The 21,266-nt window shown below is 43.2% G+C and overlaps 1 protein-coding gene across 1 annotated transcript in view; it reads left to right on the top strand.

The window, feature by feature from the left end:
* The first annotated feature begins 3,932 nt into the window (after window positions 1-3,932).
* The window catches only part of AHCYL1 (adenosylhomocysteinase-like 1), a 49,053-nt gene continuing 31,719 nt past the window's right edge, over window positions 3,933-21,266 (top strand). Inside the window, exon 1 of the mRNA XM_006865945.1 lies at window positions 3,933-4,322. Coding sequence (XP_006866007.1) covers window positions 4,203-4,322 — 120 coding nt within the window. The 5' untranslated portion in view covers window positions 3,933-4,202. The remainder of the gene's footprint in view (window positions 4,323-21,266) is intronic.

Here is a 21,266-nt window from a genome sequence, read left to right as displayed (position 1 = left end):
TTTAAATATGGTCAAGCTGCTGCCAGATCAGGTTCTGCATTGCAGGGCTGTGCTCCTAGGCAGAAAGATGTGGCAATCTGCTCCTGTAAAGATCCAGTTTGGAAACCCTGTGGAGCCTAGAGTCACTGTGAGTTGGAATAGACTTGATGGAAATGGGTTTACGGTCACTCAAAGGTCCCTAGGTGGTACAAGCAGTTTGCGATTGGCTGCTAACCTAAATGTTAAACGTCAGACCCACCCAGAAACTGCATTGTTGTTATTGCTGTTACAACTCATAGTGACCCTATAGGGTTTTCGAGGAGTAGCTGGTGAGTTTAAACCACAGATCATGCGATTCAAACCAACCTTGTGGTCCAGTGCTTATCCAGTAGCGTCTCACCAGGACTCCTCAGCTGTGGAAGGAAAGAAATCTGCTACCATGTAGATTACACCCATGCTAAGACCCTGAGGAGCAGGCACAGGGTCCCGTGAGTTGGAATTGACTAACAACGTCAAGCAAGAGCTCCTGTAATTTCCAGCCCCCAAGACTCCTCATTCTCCTCTGCCTCCTCCTCGGCTTTTTATGATCGTATCTATTATTTTGAATGTAGTCTGTATAGGAAAACACACACACACACACACACACAAAAAAAAAAAAAAACTTATGAGGATGTTAAAAAAAAAAGACAGTCAGTTAGTAAGTTCTTGGCAAGAGACATTGGATTAAGAGAAACAGACCCCAAACAACCATGAGAGCTGACTTAGTGGAGAAAGTAAGATTTCTCTTGCCAGAAGTTTGGCAGCGAACAGACAGTTACATTACTTCATGTAATGACTTGTCAGTAAAGGATCTTCTGTTTTGTTTTGTTTTTTTATTATGAGGACTTTTTTCTTCAAAAACATATTCAACAAACAAGCAAAAAAAAAAAAAACCTACAAGGATAAAAATCTCTATACTGTTTTCTAACTTCGCTTGATTATTGACAATTTGCAAAGGCTCATTTTTTTTTCAGATCTGTCATTCATGTATACATGTTGTGTCGCATTCTGCTTTGATTTCATTACAATATTTGAAAAACACATGACCACATTCCCAAGAGCTGGAGTGTGGCTTGAGCTTCTGGAAGTGGAGAGGCTGCAGGGATTCCAGCTTCTCTCTGGTGGGGTGCCAGGCTAGGTGTGAAAGGTTCCAACTGAGGCTCCCCTGAAACTTGGGGAACAGTACGCTCTGCAGATAGATGTCCCTAACTCGGTATGTCTCAAGCTGTCTCTGTATCTCAGCAGTCCCATCACCCAGACCTGTTCCTGTGTCCCCTACCACAGTGGCTGGCACACTATCCACCCACGGCTGACTAAGTCCTGCATGCTCTGACTCCAGCTTCATCTCTCCCACCACCCAACATCATCCCCTATGCCTCACCTGCAATGAAATATTTACAGGGTGTTAATAGGCCAGGCTGTTGCAGCGGTCCTGCCTTTTCTCATGAAGTTCCTTCAGCCTGCAATCCCTTCCCTGCCTTGTGCAGGTGCTCATGACAAAAGTCAGCTCAAGCACCATCTCCCTCTCTGGAGATCTCCTTACCATCCCTTACTCCGGTCCCCAGGTAGAGATCAGGGACCTCATCTCATTTGTCTCTATAATCCCAACATCTAGCACCGCTCGTGAACTCAGCACTCAGCATCTATTTTATGAATAAAGGAAGAAATGAGTGAATGTGGAGGGTAAACAAACAGAAGAATGAATTTAATTACTTAGAACAAGTTCATATGTAGGTCTGGGGAGGCTGGGTGTGGCTCCTGACCCCAGCTGGAAGGTGAACAGAAAGGTGCCAGTCTGAAAACCTTATGGGTATATCTGGTACTCTGGTGCCCCGTCTCTCTACCCCTTCTGCTCTAGGAATAGCCTTGAGTAGAAGGTCTAAGTACTCTAAAGTAGGTAGATCAGAGAATCCTAATAGCTCACAAACAGGGTCTGCAGAAGTAGGCATCCTTCTAGGCACTTCCACTTCAGACCGACAGCCTTAGTGTACACTTTCTCCAAGTAAGACTTCTGGGACCCCAGAATGACTACACATCTCCCCAGCTTTGAACACATGCCAGTGAGGAAAATACCACTTCAAATCACAACTTTGTTCCAGAAAGGGCTGGCTTGTACAAGATCTGGTAACTTTGTGAGTTTTAAAAGATGGGCTTGTAGAAGAATTTAGGGGAAAGGTGCAGAGAGGACTTGCATTCATCTGCAATGTAGAGAGAGATCTGGCTTCCCAGGGTCAAGAAGGGAAAGATGAGGTGGAGGGATGGGAGGAGAATCACAAGAGGGAGCTACATCAGACAGCAGTGGCCTAGGGAGCTTTGTGGTGTTGGTGGCCAGTGAGAAATCCCAGGTGGTAAGACAGCCAAAATAACATTTCAGAACATTTCAGAAATGTGATTTTAAATTGTTTGCTGTGTGATGTAACCTCTCCCCTGTGACCCACAAACCTTCATTAAAAGTTCTGTTACATATTACAGCCTTATTTTTGTGGTTGCTTTGGGATGAGTGGGGGTTGAAAGCAGAAGGAGCTGTGTTCCATATTTGAATCGACAGCAGGAGCTGAAGAAATCGTCACAAGATCAGTGTAGTGAATAAAACTTTAGATGAAGCAGAAAACTGGAGCCAGAGGTGACCATGAACATGTAAGTCCACTCAGTAATTCACAGAAATCCTGGCCAGGGCATTGGACTTTCCACAGGACATGGGCGTTCAAGCCAATGTCATTTCAAGCTCAAGGGACAAGCTACCTCAGCTGACATTTAGGTTACACACAGGCCCTGCCTCTCTGGCTGGAATTGTTGGGTACTGTGGAGTTGATTCCACCCATAGCAAACTCATGCGACAGTAGAACTGTCCCATAGGTTTTTCTTGGCTATAATTTTTACAGAAACAGACTGCCACATCTGTTTTCTCTGCAGCCACTGGGTGGGTTCAACCACCAACCTTTCCATTAACAAGAGAGCACTGTCACACCACCAAGGCTCCTTCTAGCTGGACCAAGCCCCGCAAAAAACAAGATGCATCACCCACATGTTTACCTTTAGCAACCAGGGTCTTAGCATCAGGCCTGCATGTATTTGTTGTTGTCAAGTGCTGTCAAATCGATTCTGACTCACAGCGACTCTGTATAAGGTTTCCGAGGAGCAGCTGGTGAGTGTGAACCAATAACCTTGCAGTTCAAACCCACTGGTCCAGTGCATGATCCCACAGCGCCACACCAGGAAGGTATGTGAATGAGTGTCCTGAGTGCCCACTGGGTGTAGCTTGGAGCAGGAAAGCTTTTAGGCTGGGATTTCTCCCTCCTTGTTCCTACTTTCCTCTGTCTTACCCAGCAACCCTTATCTCCATGACTGCAGTAGCAAAGATCAGCTTTGTGGCCAGAAGGTCTTGTAAACAGGCAAGACCCAGGGGAGGCGGTGTCTGCAGAGATCACAAAGGGTTGTGCTGTAACCAGACTGCTCTGATTTTGTTCAGCCGACACCTATGGGGTCAGAAGAGGCAAACACTGCCCCTTGAGAGGGGGCCTTTGCTCTAAAGGACCTGCAGCGGGGGCAGGGTGTGAATGAACTGTCACTGGCTCTGGGATTTTCCTAGGATTGCCTGTAGGATGTAACTTGTGGTGTTCTGGTCTTTGCTCCTAAGCATCCCTTTAACGCCCCTATGAGGTCACGCCCGGCACCCCGCAGTCCAAATACCCTCAGTCACGCGCTTTCCTTGCAATAATTACAAGGCGCTCACAAGGCTAATGGCGCCACCTGGCGGTTCATAAAGGGTGGCGTCTACGGCCCAGTGCAGCCCAACCCCGCGTGATGACGTCACGACACAGCTAGTTTCTCTCCGCCTCTTCCCCCCTCCCTAGAGTTGCCAGTACTTAATGTGGCGTCCCCGCCCTCTGCCCTTACTTTGCGTGCGTGTCTGCGTGTGGCGGAGGTGACTGCGCGGGCTGGTCGGAGCTCGGCGCTGCTGTTTTTGGTGCTCTTATAGTCACCGTTGCTGTCCTGCTGTCTAAGACTGCCAAGCTGACGAGGCGTCAGCCGCAGTACCTCAGAACCGAACGCGGCCCGGCTTGGGGCCGGGTGAGAGGGTGGACGAGCGCGTGTCGGAGGGCGCCGCGCGGGCGGGCGGGCGAACGCCCGTGAGGGAAGGAGGCGGGGGCGGCTGGTTAGCCACGGGCCGGGCCGGCCGGGGGATGTCGATGCCTGACGCGATGCCGCTGCCCGGGGTCGGGGAGGAGCTGAAGCAGGCCAAGGAGATCGAGGACGCCGAGAAGTACTCCTTCCTGGCCACCGTCACCAAGGCGCCCAAGAAGGTGCGGGGGCTCTGGGTGGAGGCGGGGGCCCGCCGGGCCTCGTGGAAGGGGTACGAGCGAGCCCTGGGCTTCGGCTTGTTGCAGACTTTGGGGACGAGGGTTTGGGTTGCCTGGGGAAGCAGAGGTGGTGTGAACGGTGGCGGGTGAACGACCCCAGGCTGGAAAGGCCGTTCCTGACCTCGCTTTCCTTTGTCCCTCGGCCCTAGTCCGCTAGGATCTTTCTTAAACCCGACAGGCCGGGCCTTAGGTTCGCCTGACTTTTTCTGGGTGAAGGGCTTCGAAGACGGGAGTGAGGGGGGTGAACAAACTCCACTGGCTCCTAGGACCAGCCCTAGCGGGTGGGCGAAAGGGTGTGCAGAAAAGCCCCCATCCAGCGAGTGAGCCCATCTGACCGAGCTTTTTTCAGGCAAGTCTTGGGGAACAGTGGTGGGTTTATGCAGTAATTGCATGATAGCTTGGAGGCAAGAGAAAAGAATGCGTGGAGCCCGCTGTTTTCTGTAGGTGAAGGCAGTGATGGCAGCAGAGGATTGAAAAGACAACTATGAGTTTCACCTTCAACCGGCTTCCAATTGCTTTGACATTTCTAAGCAATTAACATTTGGAGTTGGTGACAGCAGACACTGTCATGGATACAGGTTGATGGAGAGTCGTGGGAATAGACACATCACTGGAGACAGAATCTTGGGTGGGTTGGTGGGGTGGGTGGTAAGGAATGATGGCTCATTCTTTATTGCACTTTTGAGGCAGAACAAGTTTAGTCTATTGTGCTGTGGGTTGAAGGCATAGGACATCCTTCTAAGTCTTGTGGAAGATTAAATGGGACCCTTTGGTAGATTTGAGTCTAAGGAGCTCTCTGAGTGGTGGAATTGGGATCCCTCGGCCTTTCTGATCATGTGCTGCCAACCACATCTTGGTTTTACATACCTGGCACCCAGTTCCAGTAGACCAGAGAACTTTAGCAAAAAGGTGACCTTTCTGAAACCAGTGAGAACTTGCATAAATCTGTCCTGTGTAAAGACAGAGCTTCAAGGACACCTCTGACCACTGTATTTAATGGGGATGCCAAACAAAGTAAGATTTGCAGGAATCCAGTGCAATTCTTGAAGTTCCTACACCTGAACTAAAGTGGGAGAGATGACTTTTTTTTTTTTCCTCTTTGCAAAGGAAATTTAATGCAGCACTCTAGATATCAAATGCAATATTGAAAAAAAAACAAAAACAAAACACCAGCATGCTTTGTCGCCCCCTGCCCACCTTTCTCATACACACAATTGGAATCCTACTAACAATGCTTTTAAAAGATTGGGGAAGGTCCTTTGATTCTGAAGAGTCTTGATGAACCTTATTTTTAGGGCTCTTAGTTCAGCTGTCTGCTTTGTTGGGGCTGTGTTTGTATTCTGCACAATTCTTTGGAGAAGCAGTCACAGTCGTTAGAAGCTTATAGGTAGTTTCTTAGATGAGTTAGAAGGAAGAATGCAAAGCCCTGATACCCTTAAGTCCCTGGATTCTTACTCTCCCTACTAACCCATTCTTTTAAGTTGCTTCAGAATATTATGTTTTTACTCTTATTGGCCTTTTTTTTTTTTTAAGTTCTTAAAGTCAGCCTTTATTCCTTAACAAACGCCCCTGTTGACGGTATTCAGTATGTTGTTATGTGCCATGGAGTTGGTTCTGACTCATAGCGACCCTGTACAGGGTTTCCGAGGTTGTAAATCTTTATGGGAGCAGAAAGCTTCCTCTTTCTCCTGTGGAACAGCTGGTAGTTTTGAACTGATGACCCTGCGGTTAACAGCCCAATTTGTAACCACTATGCTACCAGTTGTGATGTTGTTGTGAAGTGCCGTCGAGTCGATTCCGACCCATAGCGACCCTGTACAGGGTTTCCAAGGGTGTAAATCTTTACGGGAGTAGAAAGCCTCATCTTTCTCCCGCGGAGCGGCTGGTAGTTTCGAACTGCTGACCTTAAGGTTCGCAGCCCGATTCGTAACCACTACGCTACCAGAGTTCCTTACAATTCAGTATAATAGTTTGTAAACTCCCATAAAGGCAGGGATTCTTGCTCATTGTTATATCCTTTGTGCTTGGCTCTGTACCTAGCATATAGAAGGTGCTCAAATATTAATTGCCCACCTGGCTAACAAGTAACTGAGATATCAGTGTGGCTGCTTACCAAGAACAAATATCCTTTTCTTTTTCCCAGGAGGAATATTGCTAACGTGTATTATTGTCAGGCCAAGTGCTAATGATTTTAGGGACTCGTATTCCATTAGCTCAAAGAAGCAGTCCCTGCCAGGAAGGTGAAGACCCTATTTTGAGTTTCCATTTGCTGATAAATGTGCCCCCATGTTTCTTATTAATCTTGCTCTTTCTGAGCTTTATTGTTTAGCGTTTACGCAGTACTTGTATTAAAGTGCTTTATGGTGACTAATTACTCTTTCCCTACTAATAGTAAAACACATTTATTTAGCTAATGGGTCAGTTGAGGACTAGTTCAAGGTCACATAGCAAGTCCTAGATAATCTGTTTTTCCGACCTTCACTTTAGTTAGACATAAGTCACTTTGCTGCCTCTGCCATGTGTTGAGAGTGTGAGAAAGCATGGGAAAATGAGAGGGAAAAAGTAGTTTGGCATGAGAAAAAGACCTCTTCACATGGTGCCCTGCCTTCACCTCTGAGGATCACAACCTGATTCTAGACCAAGAAATCCTTGACTCACTCCAAGCCTTAGAAGCCCTTGGGAAATGAGGACATTTCTAGTGCCAGTCACAGGATGTAGGTTACTTCAGGGTGACCTTGATGGTCCTAAATCAGATCCCAGTATGGCTTTCTGGTGAGCCTTTATTTGTGTTGTTCTGTGTTGAATAGATGCCTATCCGTTAAAAACAGAGATAACTAGATTCTTCAACTATAATCGTGACTTAGTTTTGTAAGCCCCTGGCACAGTGCTATGTAAATGATAGAGCTTGTTGGATTGGTTCAAGGCTTGGTCTGGGTGCCAAGAAGCCAACTAAATGGGTACTACATTTAGCAAATTAATTCACTGCCGTGCCTCAGATTTCTCATCTATCAGATAAGTGCTTGTTTAGAATAGATGGAGATTGAAGCATGTTGGAGACTAATAAGAGTAGTTTTTTAAAAAGAAGCCTATTGGTATATTTAAGGAGCTCTGGTAGCGTAGTGGTTACAAGTTGGGCTGCTAACTTTAACGTCAGCAGTTCAAAACTAACAGCCATTCTACAGGAGAAAAATGAGGCTTTCTGCTCCCATAAAGATTTATAGCCTCGGAAACCCTGTGCAGGCAAAGTTACTATGAATGGGAACCAGCTTCATGACACACCACTACCATTGGTATATTTAAGGAGTTCTGTAGCGTAGTGGTTATGAGTTGGGCTGCTAACCTCATGGTCAGCAGTTCAAAACTTCCAGCTGTTCCTCAGGAGAAAGATGAGGCTTTCTGCTCCCATAGAGATTTACAGCCTTGGAAACTATAGACTCCATGGCACACCACCACCATTGATATATTTATACTCCCTCTTTTTAAAAGAATATTAGAAATAACTTAAAGCACAGGATTCATATACAAGTAGGAAGTCAAAATGAGAAAGAACATTTTTATAAAAAGAATAACCCTCAAGCCTCAGATAGTTGATGAGCTTGTTAGCATGCTGCTCTAAACTTCCTAGCAACCAGAGCATAAAGGGAATCAGTGATATTCTCATTAGCAGACATGGTTATACATACTAATTACTCAGGAAAAACCATTTTCCTGACTTTAAGTTCTAAATGAAATTTTCATGGACCAATATTAATAGTTATCCTATGGTTCACATGGTGTAAGACATGTTTGTGACTATCAGTAGTGATTTCTGATCCTATTGCCAGGATAATTTGAAATGAGAAAGGAATCTTGAGTTTTAAGGGTAGTTAGTGTATTCTGTGCTAGAACTGAAAAAGGTCTTGTGTATTGGCACTTAGAAGTTGAACTAGATATATTGTCTAGCTCATTATAATTGCTAGGTATTTATCCTTTTTTCCCTGCTATTTTGTGTTGCAGGGGACGATGGCTGTCCTTGGACCTTTGGAAATTGACATTGTGTCAAGTTGATTCTTCCTTCATAGAGTAAATCCAAATCTGACTTGTTGACAAAACCTTCTAAGATAGACATGTTCCTCTGGAAGGTCAATTTCAGAGCTCTGAATTTCTCAACATTTGGGTGAACTCTCCAAGTGAAATGTGAGACATTTGACCTAGGATCTGCATGATCGTTCCTTTACCATCAGCAAAACAGAGAAAAATATAAAAGAAACCCCTTTTGCTTGTAATATAGTCTTTATTTAAATAAAAAGTACATGAAGCTCTAATTCATCAAAAGGGTCAGCTGAAATTTAGGAAGCAGACCAAGTAGAGCCCACAACTTCTGCCTGGACAGGTGTAGTCTTGACTATTCTCTTGTCATCAGGGTTATCTTAGAGTTAAGTCTTGGTGCAGTCTTAGAGTTTATATCTGTACTTCTCAGATTCTTTGAGAAAAGATTTGGTCTTTGCGTCATGAGCAGATCTCTCTTGATTCTCAGCTACTGTTTAACTATTTTAGTGGCTGTCTGAACAGGAGATAAAAGTGTAAGAATTTAATCTTTTTTTAGATTTCTCCACAGATACTGATTACCTGTCTTATCTGGTTTGGTGTAGTTACTTCAGTTCTGGCTTCCATATTACTTTGTTCTAAGTTCCTCTAGACTTTAACTTTATGTAGAGAGAAATTTTTGCATTTGCCATGCCCTTTGCCACCAAGATCACAAACATGTATTTTTATCTTTTGTAGGGAGGGGTCATCTAGATCCAATGTATATTATCCTATGTAATATTCTTAAAATGTACAGAGACTATTTTGATGCATAGAATACTGTGCATCTTTGGTTGCCTGTGACTCCTAATAAGTTTACTCTGCTACTTCAAGTAGTTAATGATCTGTAAACAAGCTCTTTAATGCCCTCATGGGGACTGTTATTTAAAGGAACTGTTTAGTAAAGGGAGAAACATTTTATACCTATCCTTGCTCTAATATGTGAATTTGAATATCGTTTTTTATTTTTTTAAAAAGGCCGGGGGGGGGGGGGGACCATCTTAGGTATAATATTTATAACACATCATCTGAAGGATAACACATTTGTCTAGACCAATGCTTTCTAACAGATTCTTAACCACAAATTTTTCTTCCAACTCTTGTCAACACTGTCAGTGACATTTGCAAGTCACTTATAAACAGTAAAAATTTTCTTGGGATCCTGATCACGTTTTGTGTTCTGATTCCATATTTCCCTTTGGCTCACTCAGGTGGTTCTCTTGTTATCCCCTTGAGTTGTCCTTTTTGTTCCAAAACTATGAGAAGTTGTTGTTATGTGTCGTGGAGTCGGTTCCGACTCATAGTGACCCTGTACAGGGTTTCCGAGTCTGTAAATCTTTACGGGAGCAGAAAGCCTCCTCTTTCTCCCGTGGAACAGCTGGTAGTTTCAAACTACTGACCCTGAGGTTAGCAGCCCGATTCGTAACCACTATGCTACCAGAGCTCCTTACATTGTAAATTAAGGGCTTCACCTTTGGAGTCACATAGGTTTACCCTTCAGTCTTTGCCATTGGATAGCCAAGTCGTGTGACCTTGGACAAGAGTCTTAACCTGTGTCAGCCTCTATTTTCTCATCTGTAAAATGGGAATATAATAATAGTACCACCTATTGGGCTGCTAACCTCAAGGTCAGCGGTTCGAAACTACCAGCCGTTCCATGGGAGAAAGATGAAGCTTTCAGCTCCCATAAAGATTTATAGTCTCAGAAATCACTATGAGTCAGAACCAACTCCACAGCACAGTACTTAACAACAGCAACACATTGAATTATTGAAGGAATTTGCATTTACAAAGTACTAATTACTGTGTTTGCAAGAGAAAGGTGAAGTTGTCTGCTACCATAAAGATTTAAGTCTTAGAAGCTCTAAGAAGCAGTTCTAGTCTGTCCTCTAAGGTCACTGTGAGTTAAAGTCAACCTAATGGCAACTGGGTTACTCCTTTATATTGAGAGTGATTCCGTATCACTGTTTGTCTGGTACAGTTCTGGTTTATACCTGTTACCCAGTTGGAAACCACCACCCGCTCCTTGGGAACCCTATACAAGGTCACTGTAAGTTGGAACTAATGCCCACTCAGTGACTTCCCAGCATGTTGCCTATTGAGGGCCTCCTCACATTCAGAAAAGTATATGATAGATTATATGATCACCCTATTTATAACCCCCTGGGTGATGTGACATGATAATTTATGCTTACCCATTACATTCAAGTTGTTTCTGACTCATAGCGACAGAATAGAACTGCCCCATAGGGTTTATGTATCGGGCTGCTAACTATAAGGTCAACAGTTTGAGTCCACCCGCTGTTTTGTGGGAGAAAGAAGGCATTCTGCTCCTGTAAAGATTTACAGCATTGAAAACCCCGTGCAGAGTCACTGAGTCGGAACTGACTTGACAGCAAGCAGCAGAATAGGGTTTCCAAGGCTGTGATCTTTAGACATGCCGACTGCCCCATTTTTCTTCCACAGAACAGCTGATGGGTTCAAACCACTTACCTTTTGGTTAGTAGTTGAGCAGTGTTAACCACAGTGCCACCAGGACTCCTTCCTAGTTTAAAAGGGGGCCTGATTTTGGAATATTTTTAAAGAACTAAAACAGATGTTTCTGTTGGTATAACTTTTCAGCAGGAAAAAAAAAAATCCCTGACAGAATTGCTATTTTATGTAGTGCTTACACCCATTGAACATTAAAAAAACATTTGTTGATTTGTGGAAAGGGGGAGCAAAGACCATGGAAGATCCTAGAGCTTTTGATGGAAGACCCACATTTAATGGGTGTATACCATTTCTTATCAAAACGTGGGTCTTTCTCTGACACTAGGCTATACGGAGTGCAGGAGTTCATTTTCAAACTGCAATTGTTTGCGGTCTTCCAGAGTTCCAGGATCCTTGAATTACATGAAACAATTCCAGAGATTCTTCTTAGCTGTGGTTTTATCATCTTATCTAGTTACCTTGTGATCTTATCTCTGTGTACTCCAAATCCCTCCCCCAGGTACTGTTTCTCTGCTCTATACTGCCTGCTCCTAATTATGCGTAACTATTTTTCCTGCAGAATTATGTGTTCTTTGCTCCACAGCAGTTACAGCACTAGAGCAGAACACCCTCTTTTTTGAGACTCAGACTGATTTCATTTTTGTTCCTATGTTCAATTTTTCTGAAGGATTCAGCCTGACGCCTTAACCTCAGTGTGTATAATGTTGTATAGTGGGTTTGTTGTTGTTGTTGTTAAGTGCCATCGAGTCGGTTCCTAATATAAAGTGTGGCTTAATCATTTACTACCAAAATCGGACACAGTGTTTAATGAACTATTGGTGAAATGTAGTTTGTGAAGTCCTGGGATAGAGATTGGAGAAAAGACTAACAAAACCACAAATATACAACTATCTAGGCAGACTTCTGCTTTCTTGCCATGACAGCCCCAAAATTAAGCACTGAGTTTCCTTAGTTACCTGTAGGGCAGCTACAGGTTCTCTTTTTAAATGGACATTCTGTACTTAGTTGTGTGACGGAAATGAGGCATAAATAAGGAGGAATTTGGGACTACTTGTTGTCCATGTTGTTCATCTTGGACCCACCTCAGGTTTAGTTCTCTACAAACCAAGCAGCTGCCCTACTAGAGCAAACTCTGTTATGTCTGTGTGCTTTTCTCTGTGAGAAAAATGTTTGTACCATGGTATCAGTCGGATGTCACTGAATGTTTATGTTCTAGGTGCTAAGGAGAATGTGAATGTGCTGATCTACAGTGGTGTAGCTCTTGTGAGCTACAGAGTGAATGGATAAGTGGCAGAACAAAAGGGCTTAAGGCCTAGAGGAGATGCTTGTAACCATGTTTCATTCTTTTAGGTTTCCTGAATGAAGCTGTCTTCATATCACTGTGTACAGGATTGCACAATGACAGGATTTTGGAAGTTTGGTTTTTAATGTTGCTATTAACTACCATTGAATTGGCCCCTGACTCTTGGAAACCCCATGTACAGTGCAACAAAATAGCGATGGTCCTACACCATCCCAGTGATCATTTGTGGATTGGACCATAGGGTTTTCATTGTCTGATTTTGGGGAATAGATTGCCAGGCGTTGGCTGTAATTCTTCTAGTATTTACTGTATTAGAAAGGTACTGAGGTGTTGATGGGATTACTCTATTCCTTTCCCCAAGGACTGACTTGACCTGAAGTCAAACCTTTTGGGACTTGGCCTGTTCCCATTCTGGTCCTAGGATCCTGAAATTAAAACAAAAATTGTCAGGAAAGCTACTTGAGCACAGATTCTGGTCTTCCCTCTTTGACAAACTCTGCCTTGTCTCCCTCCGAAAGGCTTTTAAAGAAACAACCTATTTGGACTCTTATGATTGAGCTCCTTTTGGAGATGTAGAAAAAAGCCCTTCACCTTGAATTTTCAAAGTACATACCCCTTATCTTTGTTTTTAATTTCAGACAGGTGGTCAATAAATATGCATAGATAAATCTGGACAAGGGAGGTTTTAAGTAAGTTTCTCTTTTGCCTGCATGAGGATAAGCTCTTGAGATTCACATGATTAGAGAGACTCCAGAACAATAGTTCTTAATTCTTGATCTTCTGAGTCACAAATCCCCTTTATATAACTTTTATAAAAAAGCATGGTTCTTTCCTTAGGAAAATTCAGGACCATGGAAATTTGAATACAAGTTCTGAAAGTTTCTGGGCTTCATGAAACTCCTTCTTGTGACTTGGTTAAGAAGCCATTTGGAAGGTCAGGCTTCTGATCCCTAATAACTGTTTTTGCTTGACAGGTCCAGAAACTGCTAAGAAATTAAGTTTCCAGCCCACAGTTTGTCCTTGTGGCTTGGAACAAAGCTAAGGTTGTTGGAGTTCTTTGTCACCCCCCTCTTTTGGATGTTCCTCTACTTCCCAAGAGACTCATTAGAAATGCCTTGAGGGTTCACCTCAGGAACTTAAACACACTGAAACCGGCATTTCAACAGTCCTGGGTGGCTTTTATACTGTACTTTCTTCAACTCACTGCCCTCCAGAGCTGATTCCATGGGAATGTTGAGAATAGGGAGCTCACATATTAGACTGAGTATAAAATCTAAACAAAATAATTTCCTTCCCTGTGTGTCTTACAAAAATAGGTTTGAGTTCAGTGCCATGCGCTGTAAACTGTTTTAAGAACTGTTCTGATGATTCTTCATTTGAATCCTCCAGGCCAAATTTGTTGAAAGCAAGAACCATTTCTCTCTCTCTCTCTCTCTCTCTCTCTCTCTCTCACACACACACACACACACACACACACACACACACACACACGTCTAGTGGCTGGCACAGAATACAATATTGACTAAAATAATAAGTTGACTCTCCTAAGAGAAAGTGAGGTTGGACTCACTTGGTAGTTTGGGTTCACTTTCCCTTTCATTTGGCTTGGATTGTTTTTCTAATTTAGATCCTTCCCACATGGGTGGTAAGGTAGTATCATGAACGGTCAGGTACGAAATTAATCGGATTCCCAGCAGTTTATTGTTGTGTGATGTCAAGTCAGTTCCGACTCATAGTAACCCCACATAGGTTTTTCAAGGAGTGACTGGTGGGTTTGAACCACCATCCTTGTGGTTAGCAGTCCAGAGTGTTTATCCTACAGCACCACAGAGGAACTCCAAAGCGATACCAAGCAACAACAACAACAAAACACCACAACACTGCCATCAAGTAAATTTCAACTTGTAGTTTTTACCTGAAGATCAGCTGATTGATTGGAATCACTGATCTTTTGGTTAACAGCCCAATGCCTAATCCACAGCACCACCAGAGTGCCTTAACAGCTTGTGGTGATGGTGGTGATGTGCCATGGAGTCGGTTCTGCCTCACAGGACCCCTATATAGGGTTTCTGAGGCTATAAATATGTATGAGAGCAAAAATCCTCATCTTTCTCCAGAGGAACAACTGGTAGATTTGAACTACTGACCTTGTGGTTAGCAGCCCAGTTCATAGTCCACCATGTTACCAGGACTCTGACAGCTTACTTTTTAAGGCCAGAAATAAAAACTAAGGAGAATTTTCTAAATATGTTCTGGTAGCATAGTGGTTACGAATCAGGCTGCGAACCTTAAGGTCAGCAGTTCGAAACTACCAGCTGTTCCGAACAGATGAGGCTTTCTACTCCCGTAAAAAATTTACAGCCTCAGAAACCCTGTACAAGGTTGCTATGAGTTGGAATCAACTCAGCAGCACTTAACAACATTTACCCAGCAGCATGGGAACATAAGTTGGTGGGCTAGAAGCTTAGGCTATCTTTAAACATTTATTGTTAAGTGCCTTCGAGTCAGTTTCCACTCAAAGCAGCCCTGTATAAGGTTTCGGAGGAGCAGCTGGGGGGTTTGATCTTATGGTTTGCAGTCCAATGCTGATCCTATAACAAAACACCAGGAGTCCAACCTTAAACATAATGGTCATAAATGTATCTTGAATTTTCTACCATCAAAACAAATTTTAAACCCTTAGCATTTGGAACACTCTATCTAGAGTCCTCCTGTGACACTAAATGTACCGGACTGCAAGGCTAGTTAGAACAGCAAAGTCATCAGTTCAAGCTCACCAGCTTCTCCTTAGAAACCCTATACAGGATCGCTATGAGTTGGAACCAACTTGATGGCACACAACCACCTGAAGTTAAAGGAAGAAGCCTTGGTAGTGGGTTAAGCCTTGGGTTTGGACCCACCAGCCATGCCCACAGGAGAAAGATAGGCAGTTAGCTTCTCTAGAGATTTACAGCCTGGAAACCCTACGGAGCACTTCTCCCCCTATAGGGTCACTGTGAATCTAAATCAACTTGATGGCAGGCTGGATTTAATTTAAGGACTAGAAAAGACACTTAGGGTGCTTAATGGGGGGGGGGGGGGGGGGGGGGGGGGGGGGGGGGGGGGGGGGGGGGGGGGGGGGGGGGGGGGGGGGGGGGGGGGGGAGGGCAGTGAGTTGACCAGTTTGAATTTGGAGTGTGTGTTTGAGTCCTGAAAATAATAATACAACAGTTCTGCCCAGCAGTGCTGAGCAAACTCTTGGCTCTCTGCATTCCGCAGCCCTGGCTGCCCCTTTTAAGCCAGTGCTGAGCTCGCTGCTCAAGAGCTATATGTGTCCTTGTCTTTGAAATACACCTCCTTTAGAGTAACAGTCTTCTGGGAACTTGGCCAATGCTTGTTCTAGATGGGAGCTTAGACTCTAGTTGGCACTGAGGATTTTTTGTGTGTGGTTTCCTTAAAGTACATGATCTAAGCAAGATTCAAGAGAAAGAGATACCTTCAGATTTTACTTTGGAAATAGAACTAGAGATGCTTCTTAGAGATGGCAAATATGTCCAGTTGCTCTGGTAACTCAGTTTCCTTATGGTGGCCAGGTAGTATCTAGATTGTAATTTAGTACTTGAGTTTTTAGTGCCCAGCTTCTGAGCACCAAACTTCTTAGCAAGCAAGACTTGAAGATTCTGAATAATTTGTTCTGGGGAGTAACCCAGCTGACTTGTCCTGCTGGACTAAATGGATTTTGAATGTTAATTATACTGATCAATACAGTGGCCTTGGTAACAGACTTGTAGCTGTTGTAGAATCTGTTTACTTGAGATTTGTAGCAGAAAAGAGACCAAGCTGGTTGGGGATATGATGTTCTAAGTCCAATAAACGATATAGTACATCCAAGGGGAACTGCATACTGGAAGGGCTGACTCTTTGCATCCCTTCCCCAGGATTTTCCAGAGGGAGCTGTTGCTCTGGGTGGTTTCTATTCTGGCTTGCCAACTTAGAATGAATTGAGGTTGGCAAAGGGTTGGTTCTTAAGTGTGGTGGGGAAAGGATGTTTATAAAGAGTAAAAATTACAGGAGTGCAACCATGTTGAGAAGCATCTTATTTCTCCTACCTAGCTTGTAATTAGGAGTGGATAGTTGATTGTTTTCAGCCCTTGCATTCAGGAGGAGCCCCTCCTATTAGGGGAGTAGGGGGCTCAGAATTCTGCACATTCTTTTATGTCTGCATAGGGAGGCGATTAGCTAAATGCTGGGCATGTTTGGAATGAAAGCACCTTGCCAATGTTTACTGAATTTGGACCAAGCCTTTGTAGAAATACTATCTCCTCTTCCTTAGACAGGCTCATAGTTATGCTCTCTTAAACCTACCTGATGAATTGTCCATATCTGACAGATGGTGGTGGTTGCTGAAGTATCATGCAGTTGGTTCTGACTCTTAGCGACCTTGTGTAGGGTTTCCAAGGAGTGGTTGGCAGGTTTGATCCACCATCCTTACAGTTAGAAATCCAGGCTTATCCTACAGCACCACAACAGGACTCCATCTGACAGATGGAGTTGGTATTAAAGATTCTCTACTTCCTATGCCATATTTGTTTTATCTCTGAATCAGGCATATCTAACCCATTTGTCCCCTGTGTTCATTGAACTGCTTTATCAAGAGCCTGGTAAACTTAATGTGCTGGTGTTTGCTTTTCCAGCTCCTACTTAGATGAACCTGGCGCTAGCCTAGACCTACCGAATTAGAAGGGGAGGAGGGGAAGAGAGTGAAAGGGCAGATGGAGAATGGTTTGATGTATGTATTTTAAAATAGCTTTCTCAAGTAACCTTGGTTTATCCCAGATTTATAAGCACTCTTACATTATCTAGCAAGGCTAGCCAAAATTGTTAGAAAGTCTGATATTAGAATGGCAGTGCAGCTGCCATGTATCTAGTGTGACTTCAGCCATGAAGGTAATTGTGTACCCAGTGCAAGAACACCAGAAAACCAGCTACCCTTACTCATTTCCCAAGTATTCAGGAGTAAATCATGACGGGAAATAATTGTGGAGCCCTACCAGCTTAGAGAGTGGATTTGAGTTATTAGTTGAATGAATGAATGAATGAATGAATGAATGAATAAATAAATATTGATTGAGCATCTACTGTGACCCAGGACCTATTGTCAGCACTAGGCACTTAGGATAAATCAGAAAACAAAACAAAGATCCATATCCTGTGGAGCCTTTAATTCTGGCAGGGTTTTTATTTGGGTCATTTCAGTTTTATGTATAGGTTCTTAACCCATTTGGGTTTTGGAACTCTGTCAGAGCTGTGTATGTCTGCCAGAAAACCTGTGCCTGCACATTAAGATTTGCATCAAAGGGGGTTGTTGGCAGGCTGAAGCCCACTCATGTACCTCAGATTCAGAATCTACAATGCTTACCTAGAATTGAAGCTGTGACTAGGACAAAGCCAGACCCTGAGCTGGGTTTTGGGATCACTATCCCCTAACTACATTGGCTGTTGTTTCATCATCTGTGCAGCCTGTCCAGTTTGCAGAGCTCAGTGGATCTCTAGGAAAAAGTAATTATAAGGGATGACCAGCACTAAGCCAACAGCTTATCTTGAGTCTATGTTCTAGTTGAAATGTTAAGAATGATTCTGATTTCTTGTCCTGTCCCCACCTCCAGTTTCTGACAGTGTCCTAGATTGAGTAAATTAAAATTCTGGTCAGAATATGAGAATTGGCTTAATATGCTGATTGAGTGTAGAGAGACTAAGAAAATAACCAAAGAATAAAGTTTGGGGAAACATAGGGAGTTCAAAAAGAAGGTCAGAGCTCAGAAAGATGGTAGACTAAGCTAATGAGCCTACGTAACCAGAAGACTAGCATCAGCATTAAACCAAAGAGTGGCTCTGAGACCCAAACAGAAAAAAATGTTTTAGATTGAAGGAGTCTGTTATCATTGCTTTATTATTTTGTTTGTTTCTTTGAACATTTTGTGTTTTAGGTGAAAGTTACCATTCAACAGTTCATATACAAGATTGTACTGTGACATCTGCTATCCCTTCAGTGTGCCTCACTGAGGGCCCTCACCTTGTCTTCCCCCCATTTCCATCTGTCTCGTTTGCTTGACCGCCCTTGCCTTCTCTGCTTTGTGCAATGGGGCCACTTGGTCTCATATAGTTGATTGTTCTAAAGTGCATATTCCTCCCAAGTACTATTGTTTATTTTATAAGCCAATCTATTATTTTAATGACAAGTGACTTATGGGAGTGGCTTCAGTTCCAGACTTAAAGAGTCTCAGCGTTTCCTCCGTTCTCTATCAGTCCATTAAGTCGGATGTTTTTGATGAATTTGAGTTTTGTTGTACATTTTTCTTCTACTGTAACTGTGACCTTTATTGTATCCATGGTCGTCAGAGCAGTCCGTAGTGGTAGTCAGGCACCATCTGGTCTCAGGCTAGAGGAGGCTGTGGTTTGTGTGGACCATTAATTATTTGGACTAATTGTTTCTTTGAGTTTTGGGGTTTTTTTCATCTCCCGTTTGCCTGCCTTTCCTTGCCTTCTCATCATTGCGTTTTGCAAATGTTCTGAGGAGACCAATAGTTGTATCTTAAATGGCCACCCACAAGCTTTTAAGACCTCAGATGCTATCGCTAGAGTAGGATGTAAAACATCATCTTTATGAACTGTGTTATGCCAGTTAATCTAGCTGTCCTTCAAATCCAATAACTCAGTCCATGGTGTATTTGGATATGTCTAGGAAGTTTCTATAATGTGTCTCCTTTGTGCTCTATTACACATAAGAATATATATGCAGCATATACAAGTATCTACATACAAATGCCCAAAATACATACTATACCTATATATATGGAGTCCTAGTGTAGTGCTGTGGGTTAATGTGCTAGACCACAAGGTTGGTGGTTCAAGCTCACCAGCTGCTCCTCGGAAAACATATACAGGGTCGCTGTGAGTCAGAACCGACTCAACAGCATTTAACATGGAACAACATACCTATATATGCACATGCATGTACTCCCACACACCCTCTCACCGATTTAACCTATCTACCTATTTAACCACTCACAAATTTTTGGTTGTGTTACTTTAGCAGAACTGTATTTGTTACAGCATTTATGACAGTTGTCCTCTCAGCGTCTTCATATACTTCCCCCATTTTGTGTATTGCTTTTCCCTTAACCAGAATTAACATGTGTCTTGGGTTGGAACTGACTCGACGGCACTTCACAACAACAGCTATGTAGTAGGAGTCCTGGTGTGACATTGCAGGATAAGCACTGGGCCATAAGGTCAGTTTGAACCACAAGATCGGCTGTTCAAACCCACCAGCCACCCCTCAGAAACCCTATACCGTGAGTCTGAACTGACTTGACAGCACTTAACAACAACTAACTAGTAAGCGATTCTCCCTCCCTCTCCATCCCTGGGTAAGTATCAAAGGATCTTGCTTTCTATATGTAAACCTATTACTGACTTTTTATAAAAGTATTATAATATTTGTCTTTTTGTTGATGATTTATTTTACTTAGTATGTTGTTAAGTGCCGTCAAGTCGAGTTCCGACCCATAGCGACCCTGTATAGAGTTTCCAAAGAGCATCTGGGGAGCTTGAACCACCAGCCTTGAGGTTCAAACTGCCATTGCAGTCCAGAGAATTAACCTACAGCACCTCACTCAATATAATGTCCTCCAGATTCATCCATGGTATGTTTTGTGGACTCACCATTATTCTCCATCCTTGTTTACCCAGTTTGTATGCACCACAATTTGTTTATCCATTCATCCATATTTTTTCTATTATAATGCTGCAATGAGTATTGAGTATACATATGTCTATTTTTTTTCTCTAGAATATATACCTAGGAGTGAGATTACTGAGTCATAATGGCATTTGTATCTCTAACTTTTTAGGAAGTACCATACTATTTTCCTTGTGAGTTGTGCCATTTTATCATCCTACCAGCAGTATATAAGAGAGTTCCGTTCTTCCTACAACCTTGCCAGAATTTGTTTTCTTTTTCATTTTTGATCAAGTGCCATTCTTGCAAGGGTGAGATGCATTGTAGTTTGGATTTACATTTCTAATGGCTAATTCACAAAAATCTCTTCATGTGTTCATTAGCCACTTGCATGTCTCTTAGTGAAGTGCCTATTCGTGTTCTTTGCATGTTTTTTTGATCTGTTTGTCTTTTTGTTGAGGTGTTGAACTTTTCTATGTATTTTAGATAAAGATGAGACCCTTGTTAGGTATGTCATTGCCAAAACGTGTTTCCCCTTTGGAGGTTCTTCCTTTACGCTTTTGTTAATCTTTTGATGAGCTTGTTGCGCCATCGAGTTGGTTCCAACTCATAGCGACCTTGTGTAGGATTTCAGAGTCTGTAATTTTTATGAGAGCAGAAAGCCTCATCTTTTTCCCGTGGAGAGCTGGTGGGCTCGACTGTCAATCCTGTGGTTCACAGTCCAATGCTTATCCTCTAGAGCCACTGTGCTCCTTCGATGAGCTTAATTATTTAGTTTTTAGGAGGCTCCAGGTTTCTGATTTATCCTCTTGTTTGTTCATTTTAGTTTAGTTTAGTTTTTTTTTATGGTGTATTTGTGTCATAAATTTGGACCCCTGGTTTTGTCCCTATGTTTCCTTCCAAGAACCTTATGGTTTTAGGGTAACATTTAGGTCATTGGTCCATTTTGAGTTAGTTTTTATGTATAATGTGAGATTGTTGTGGTCAGCTGCCATCAAGTCAGAACCGACTCACGGTGACCCCATGCACAGCAGAACGAAACAATATCCAATCCTGGGCCAACCCCACCACCGCTATCACACTTGATGCCATCAATTATGCCACCTGGCTGATCCATCTCATTGGGGAGTCTTCCTTTTTTTCTCTGACCCTCCATCTTACCCAGCATGACATCCTTCCCCAGCGACTGTTCTCTCCTGATAATATGTCCAAAGTATGAAAGACGAAGGTTACCCATCCTGGCCTCCAAGGAGCACTCTGGCTGCACTTCTTCCAAAACAGATCTATTGGTTCTTTTGGCAGTCCA

This window comes from Chrysochloris asiatica, unplaced genomic scaffold (genome assembly GCF_000296735.1).
Source record: "Chrysochloris asiatica unplaced genomic scaffold, ChrAsi1.0 scaffold00085, whole genome shotgun sequence".
NCBI lineage: Eukaryota > Metazoa > Chordata > Mammalia > Afrosoricida > Chrysochloridae > Chrysochloris > Chrysochloris asiatica.
Note: the sequence above shows the minus strand (reverse complement) of the source record. Positions and strands in the feature narration are given on the sequence as shown.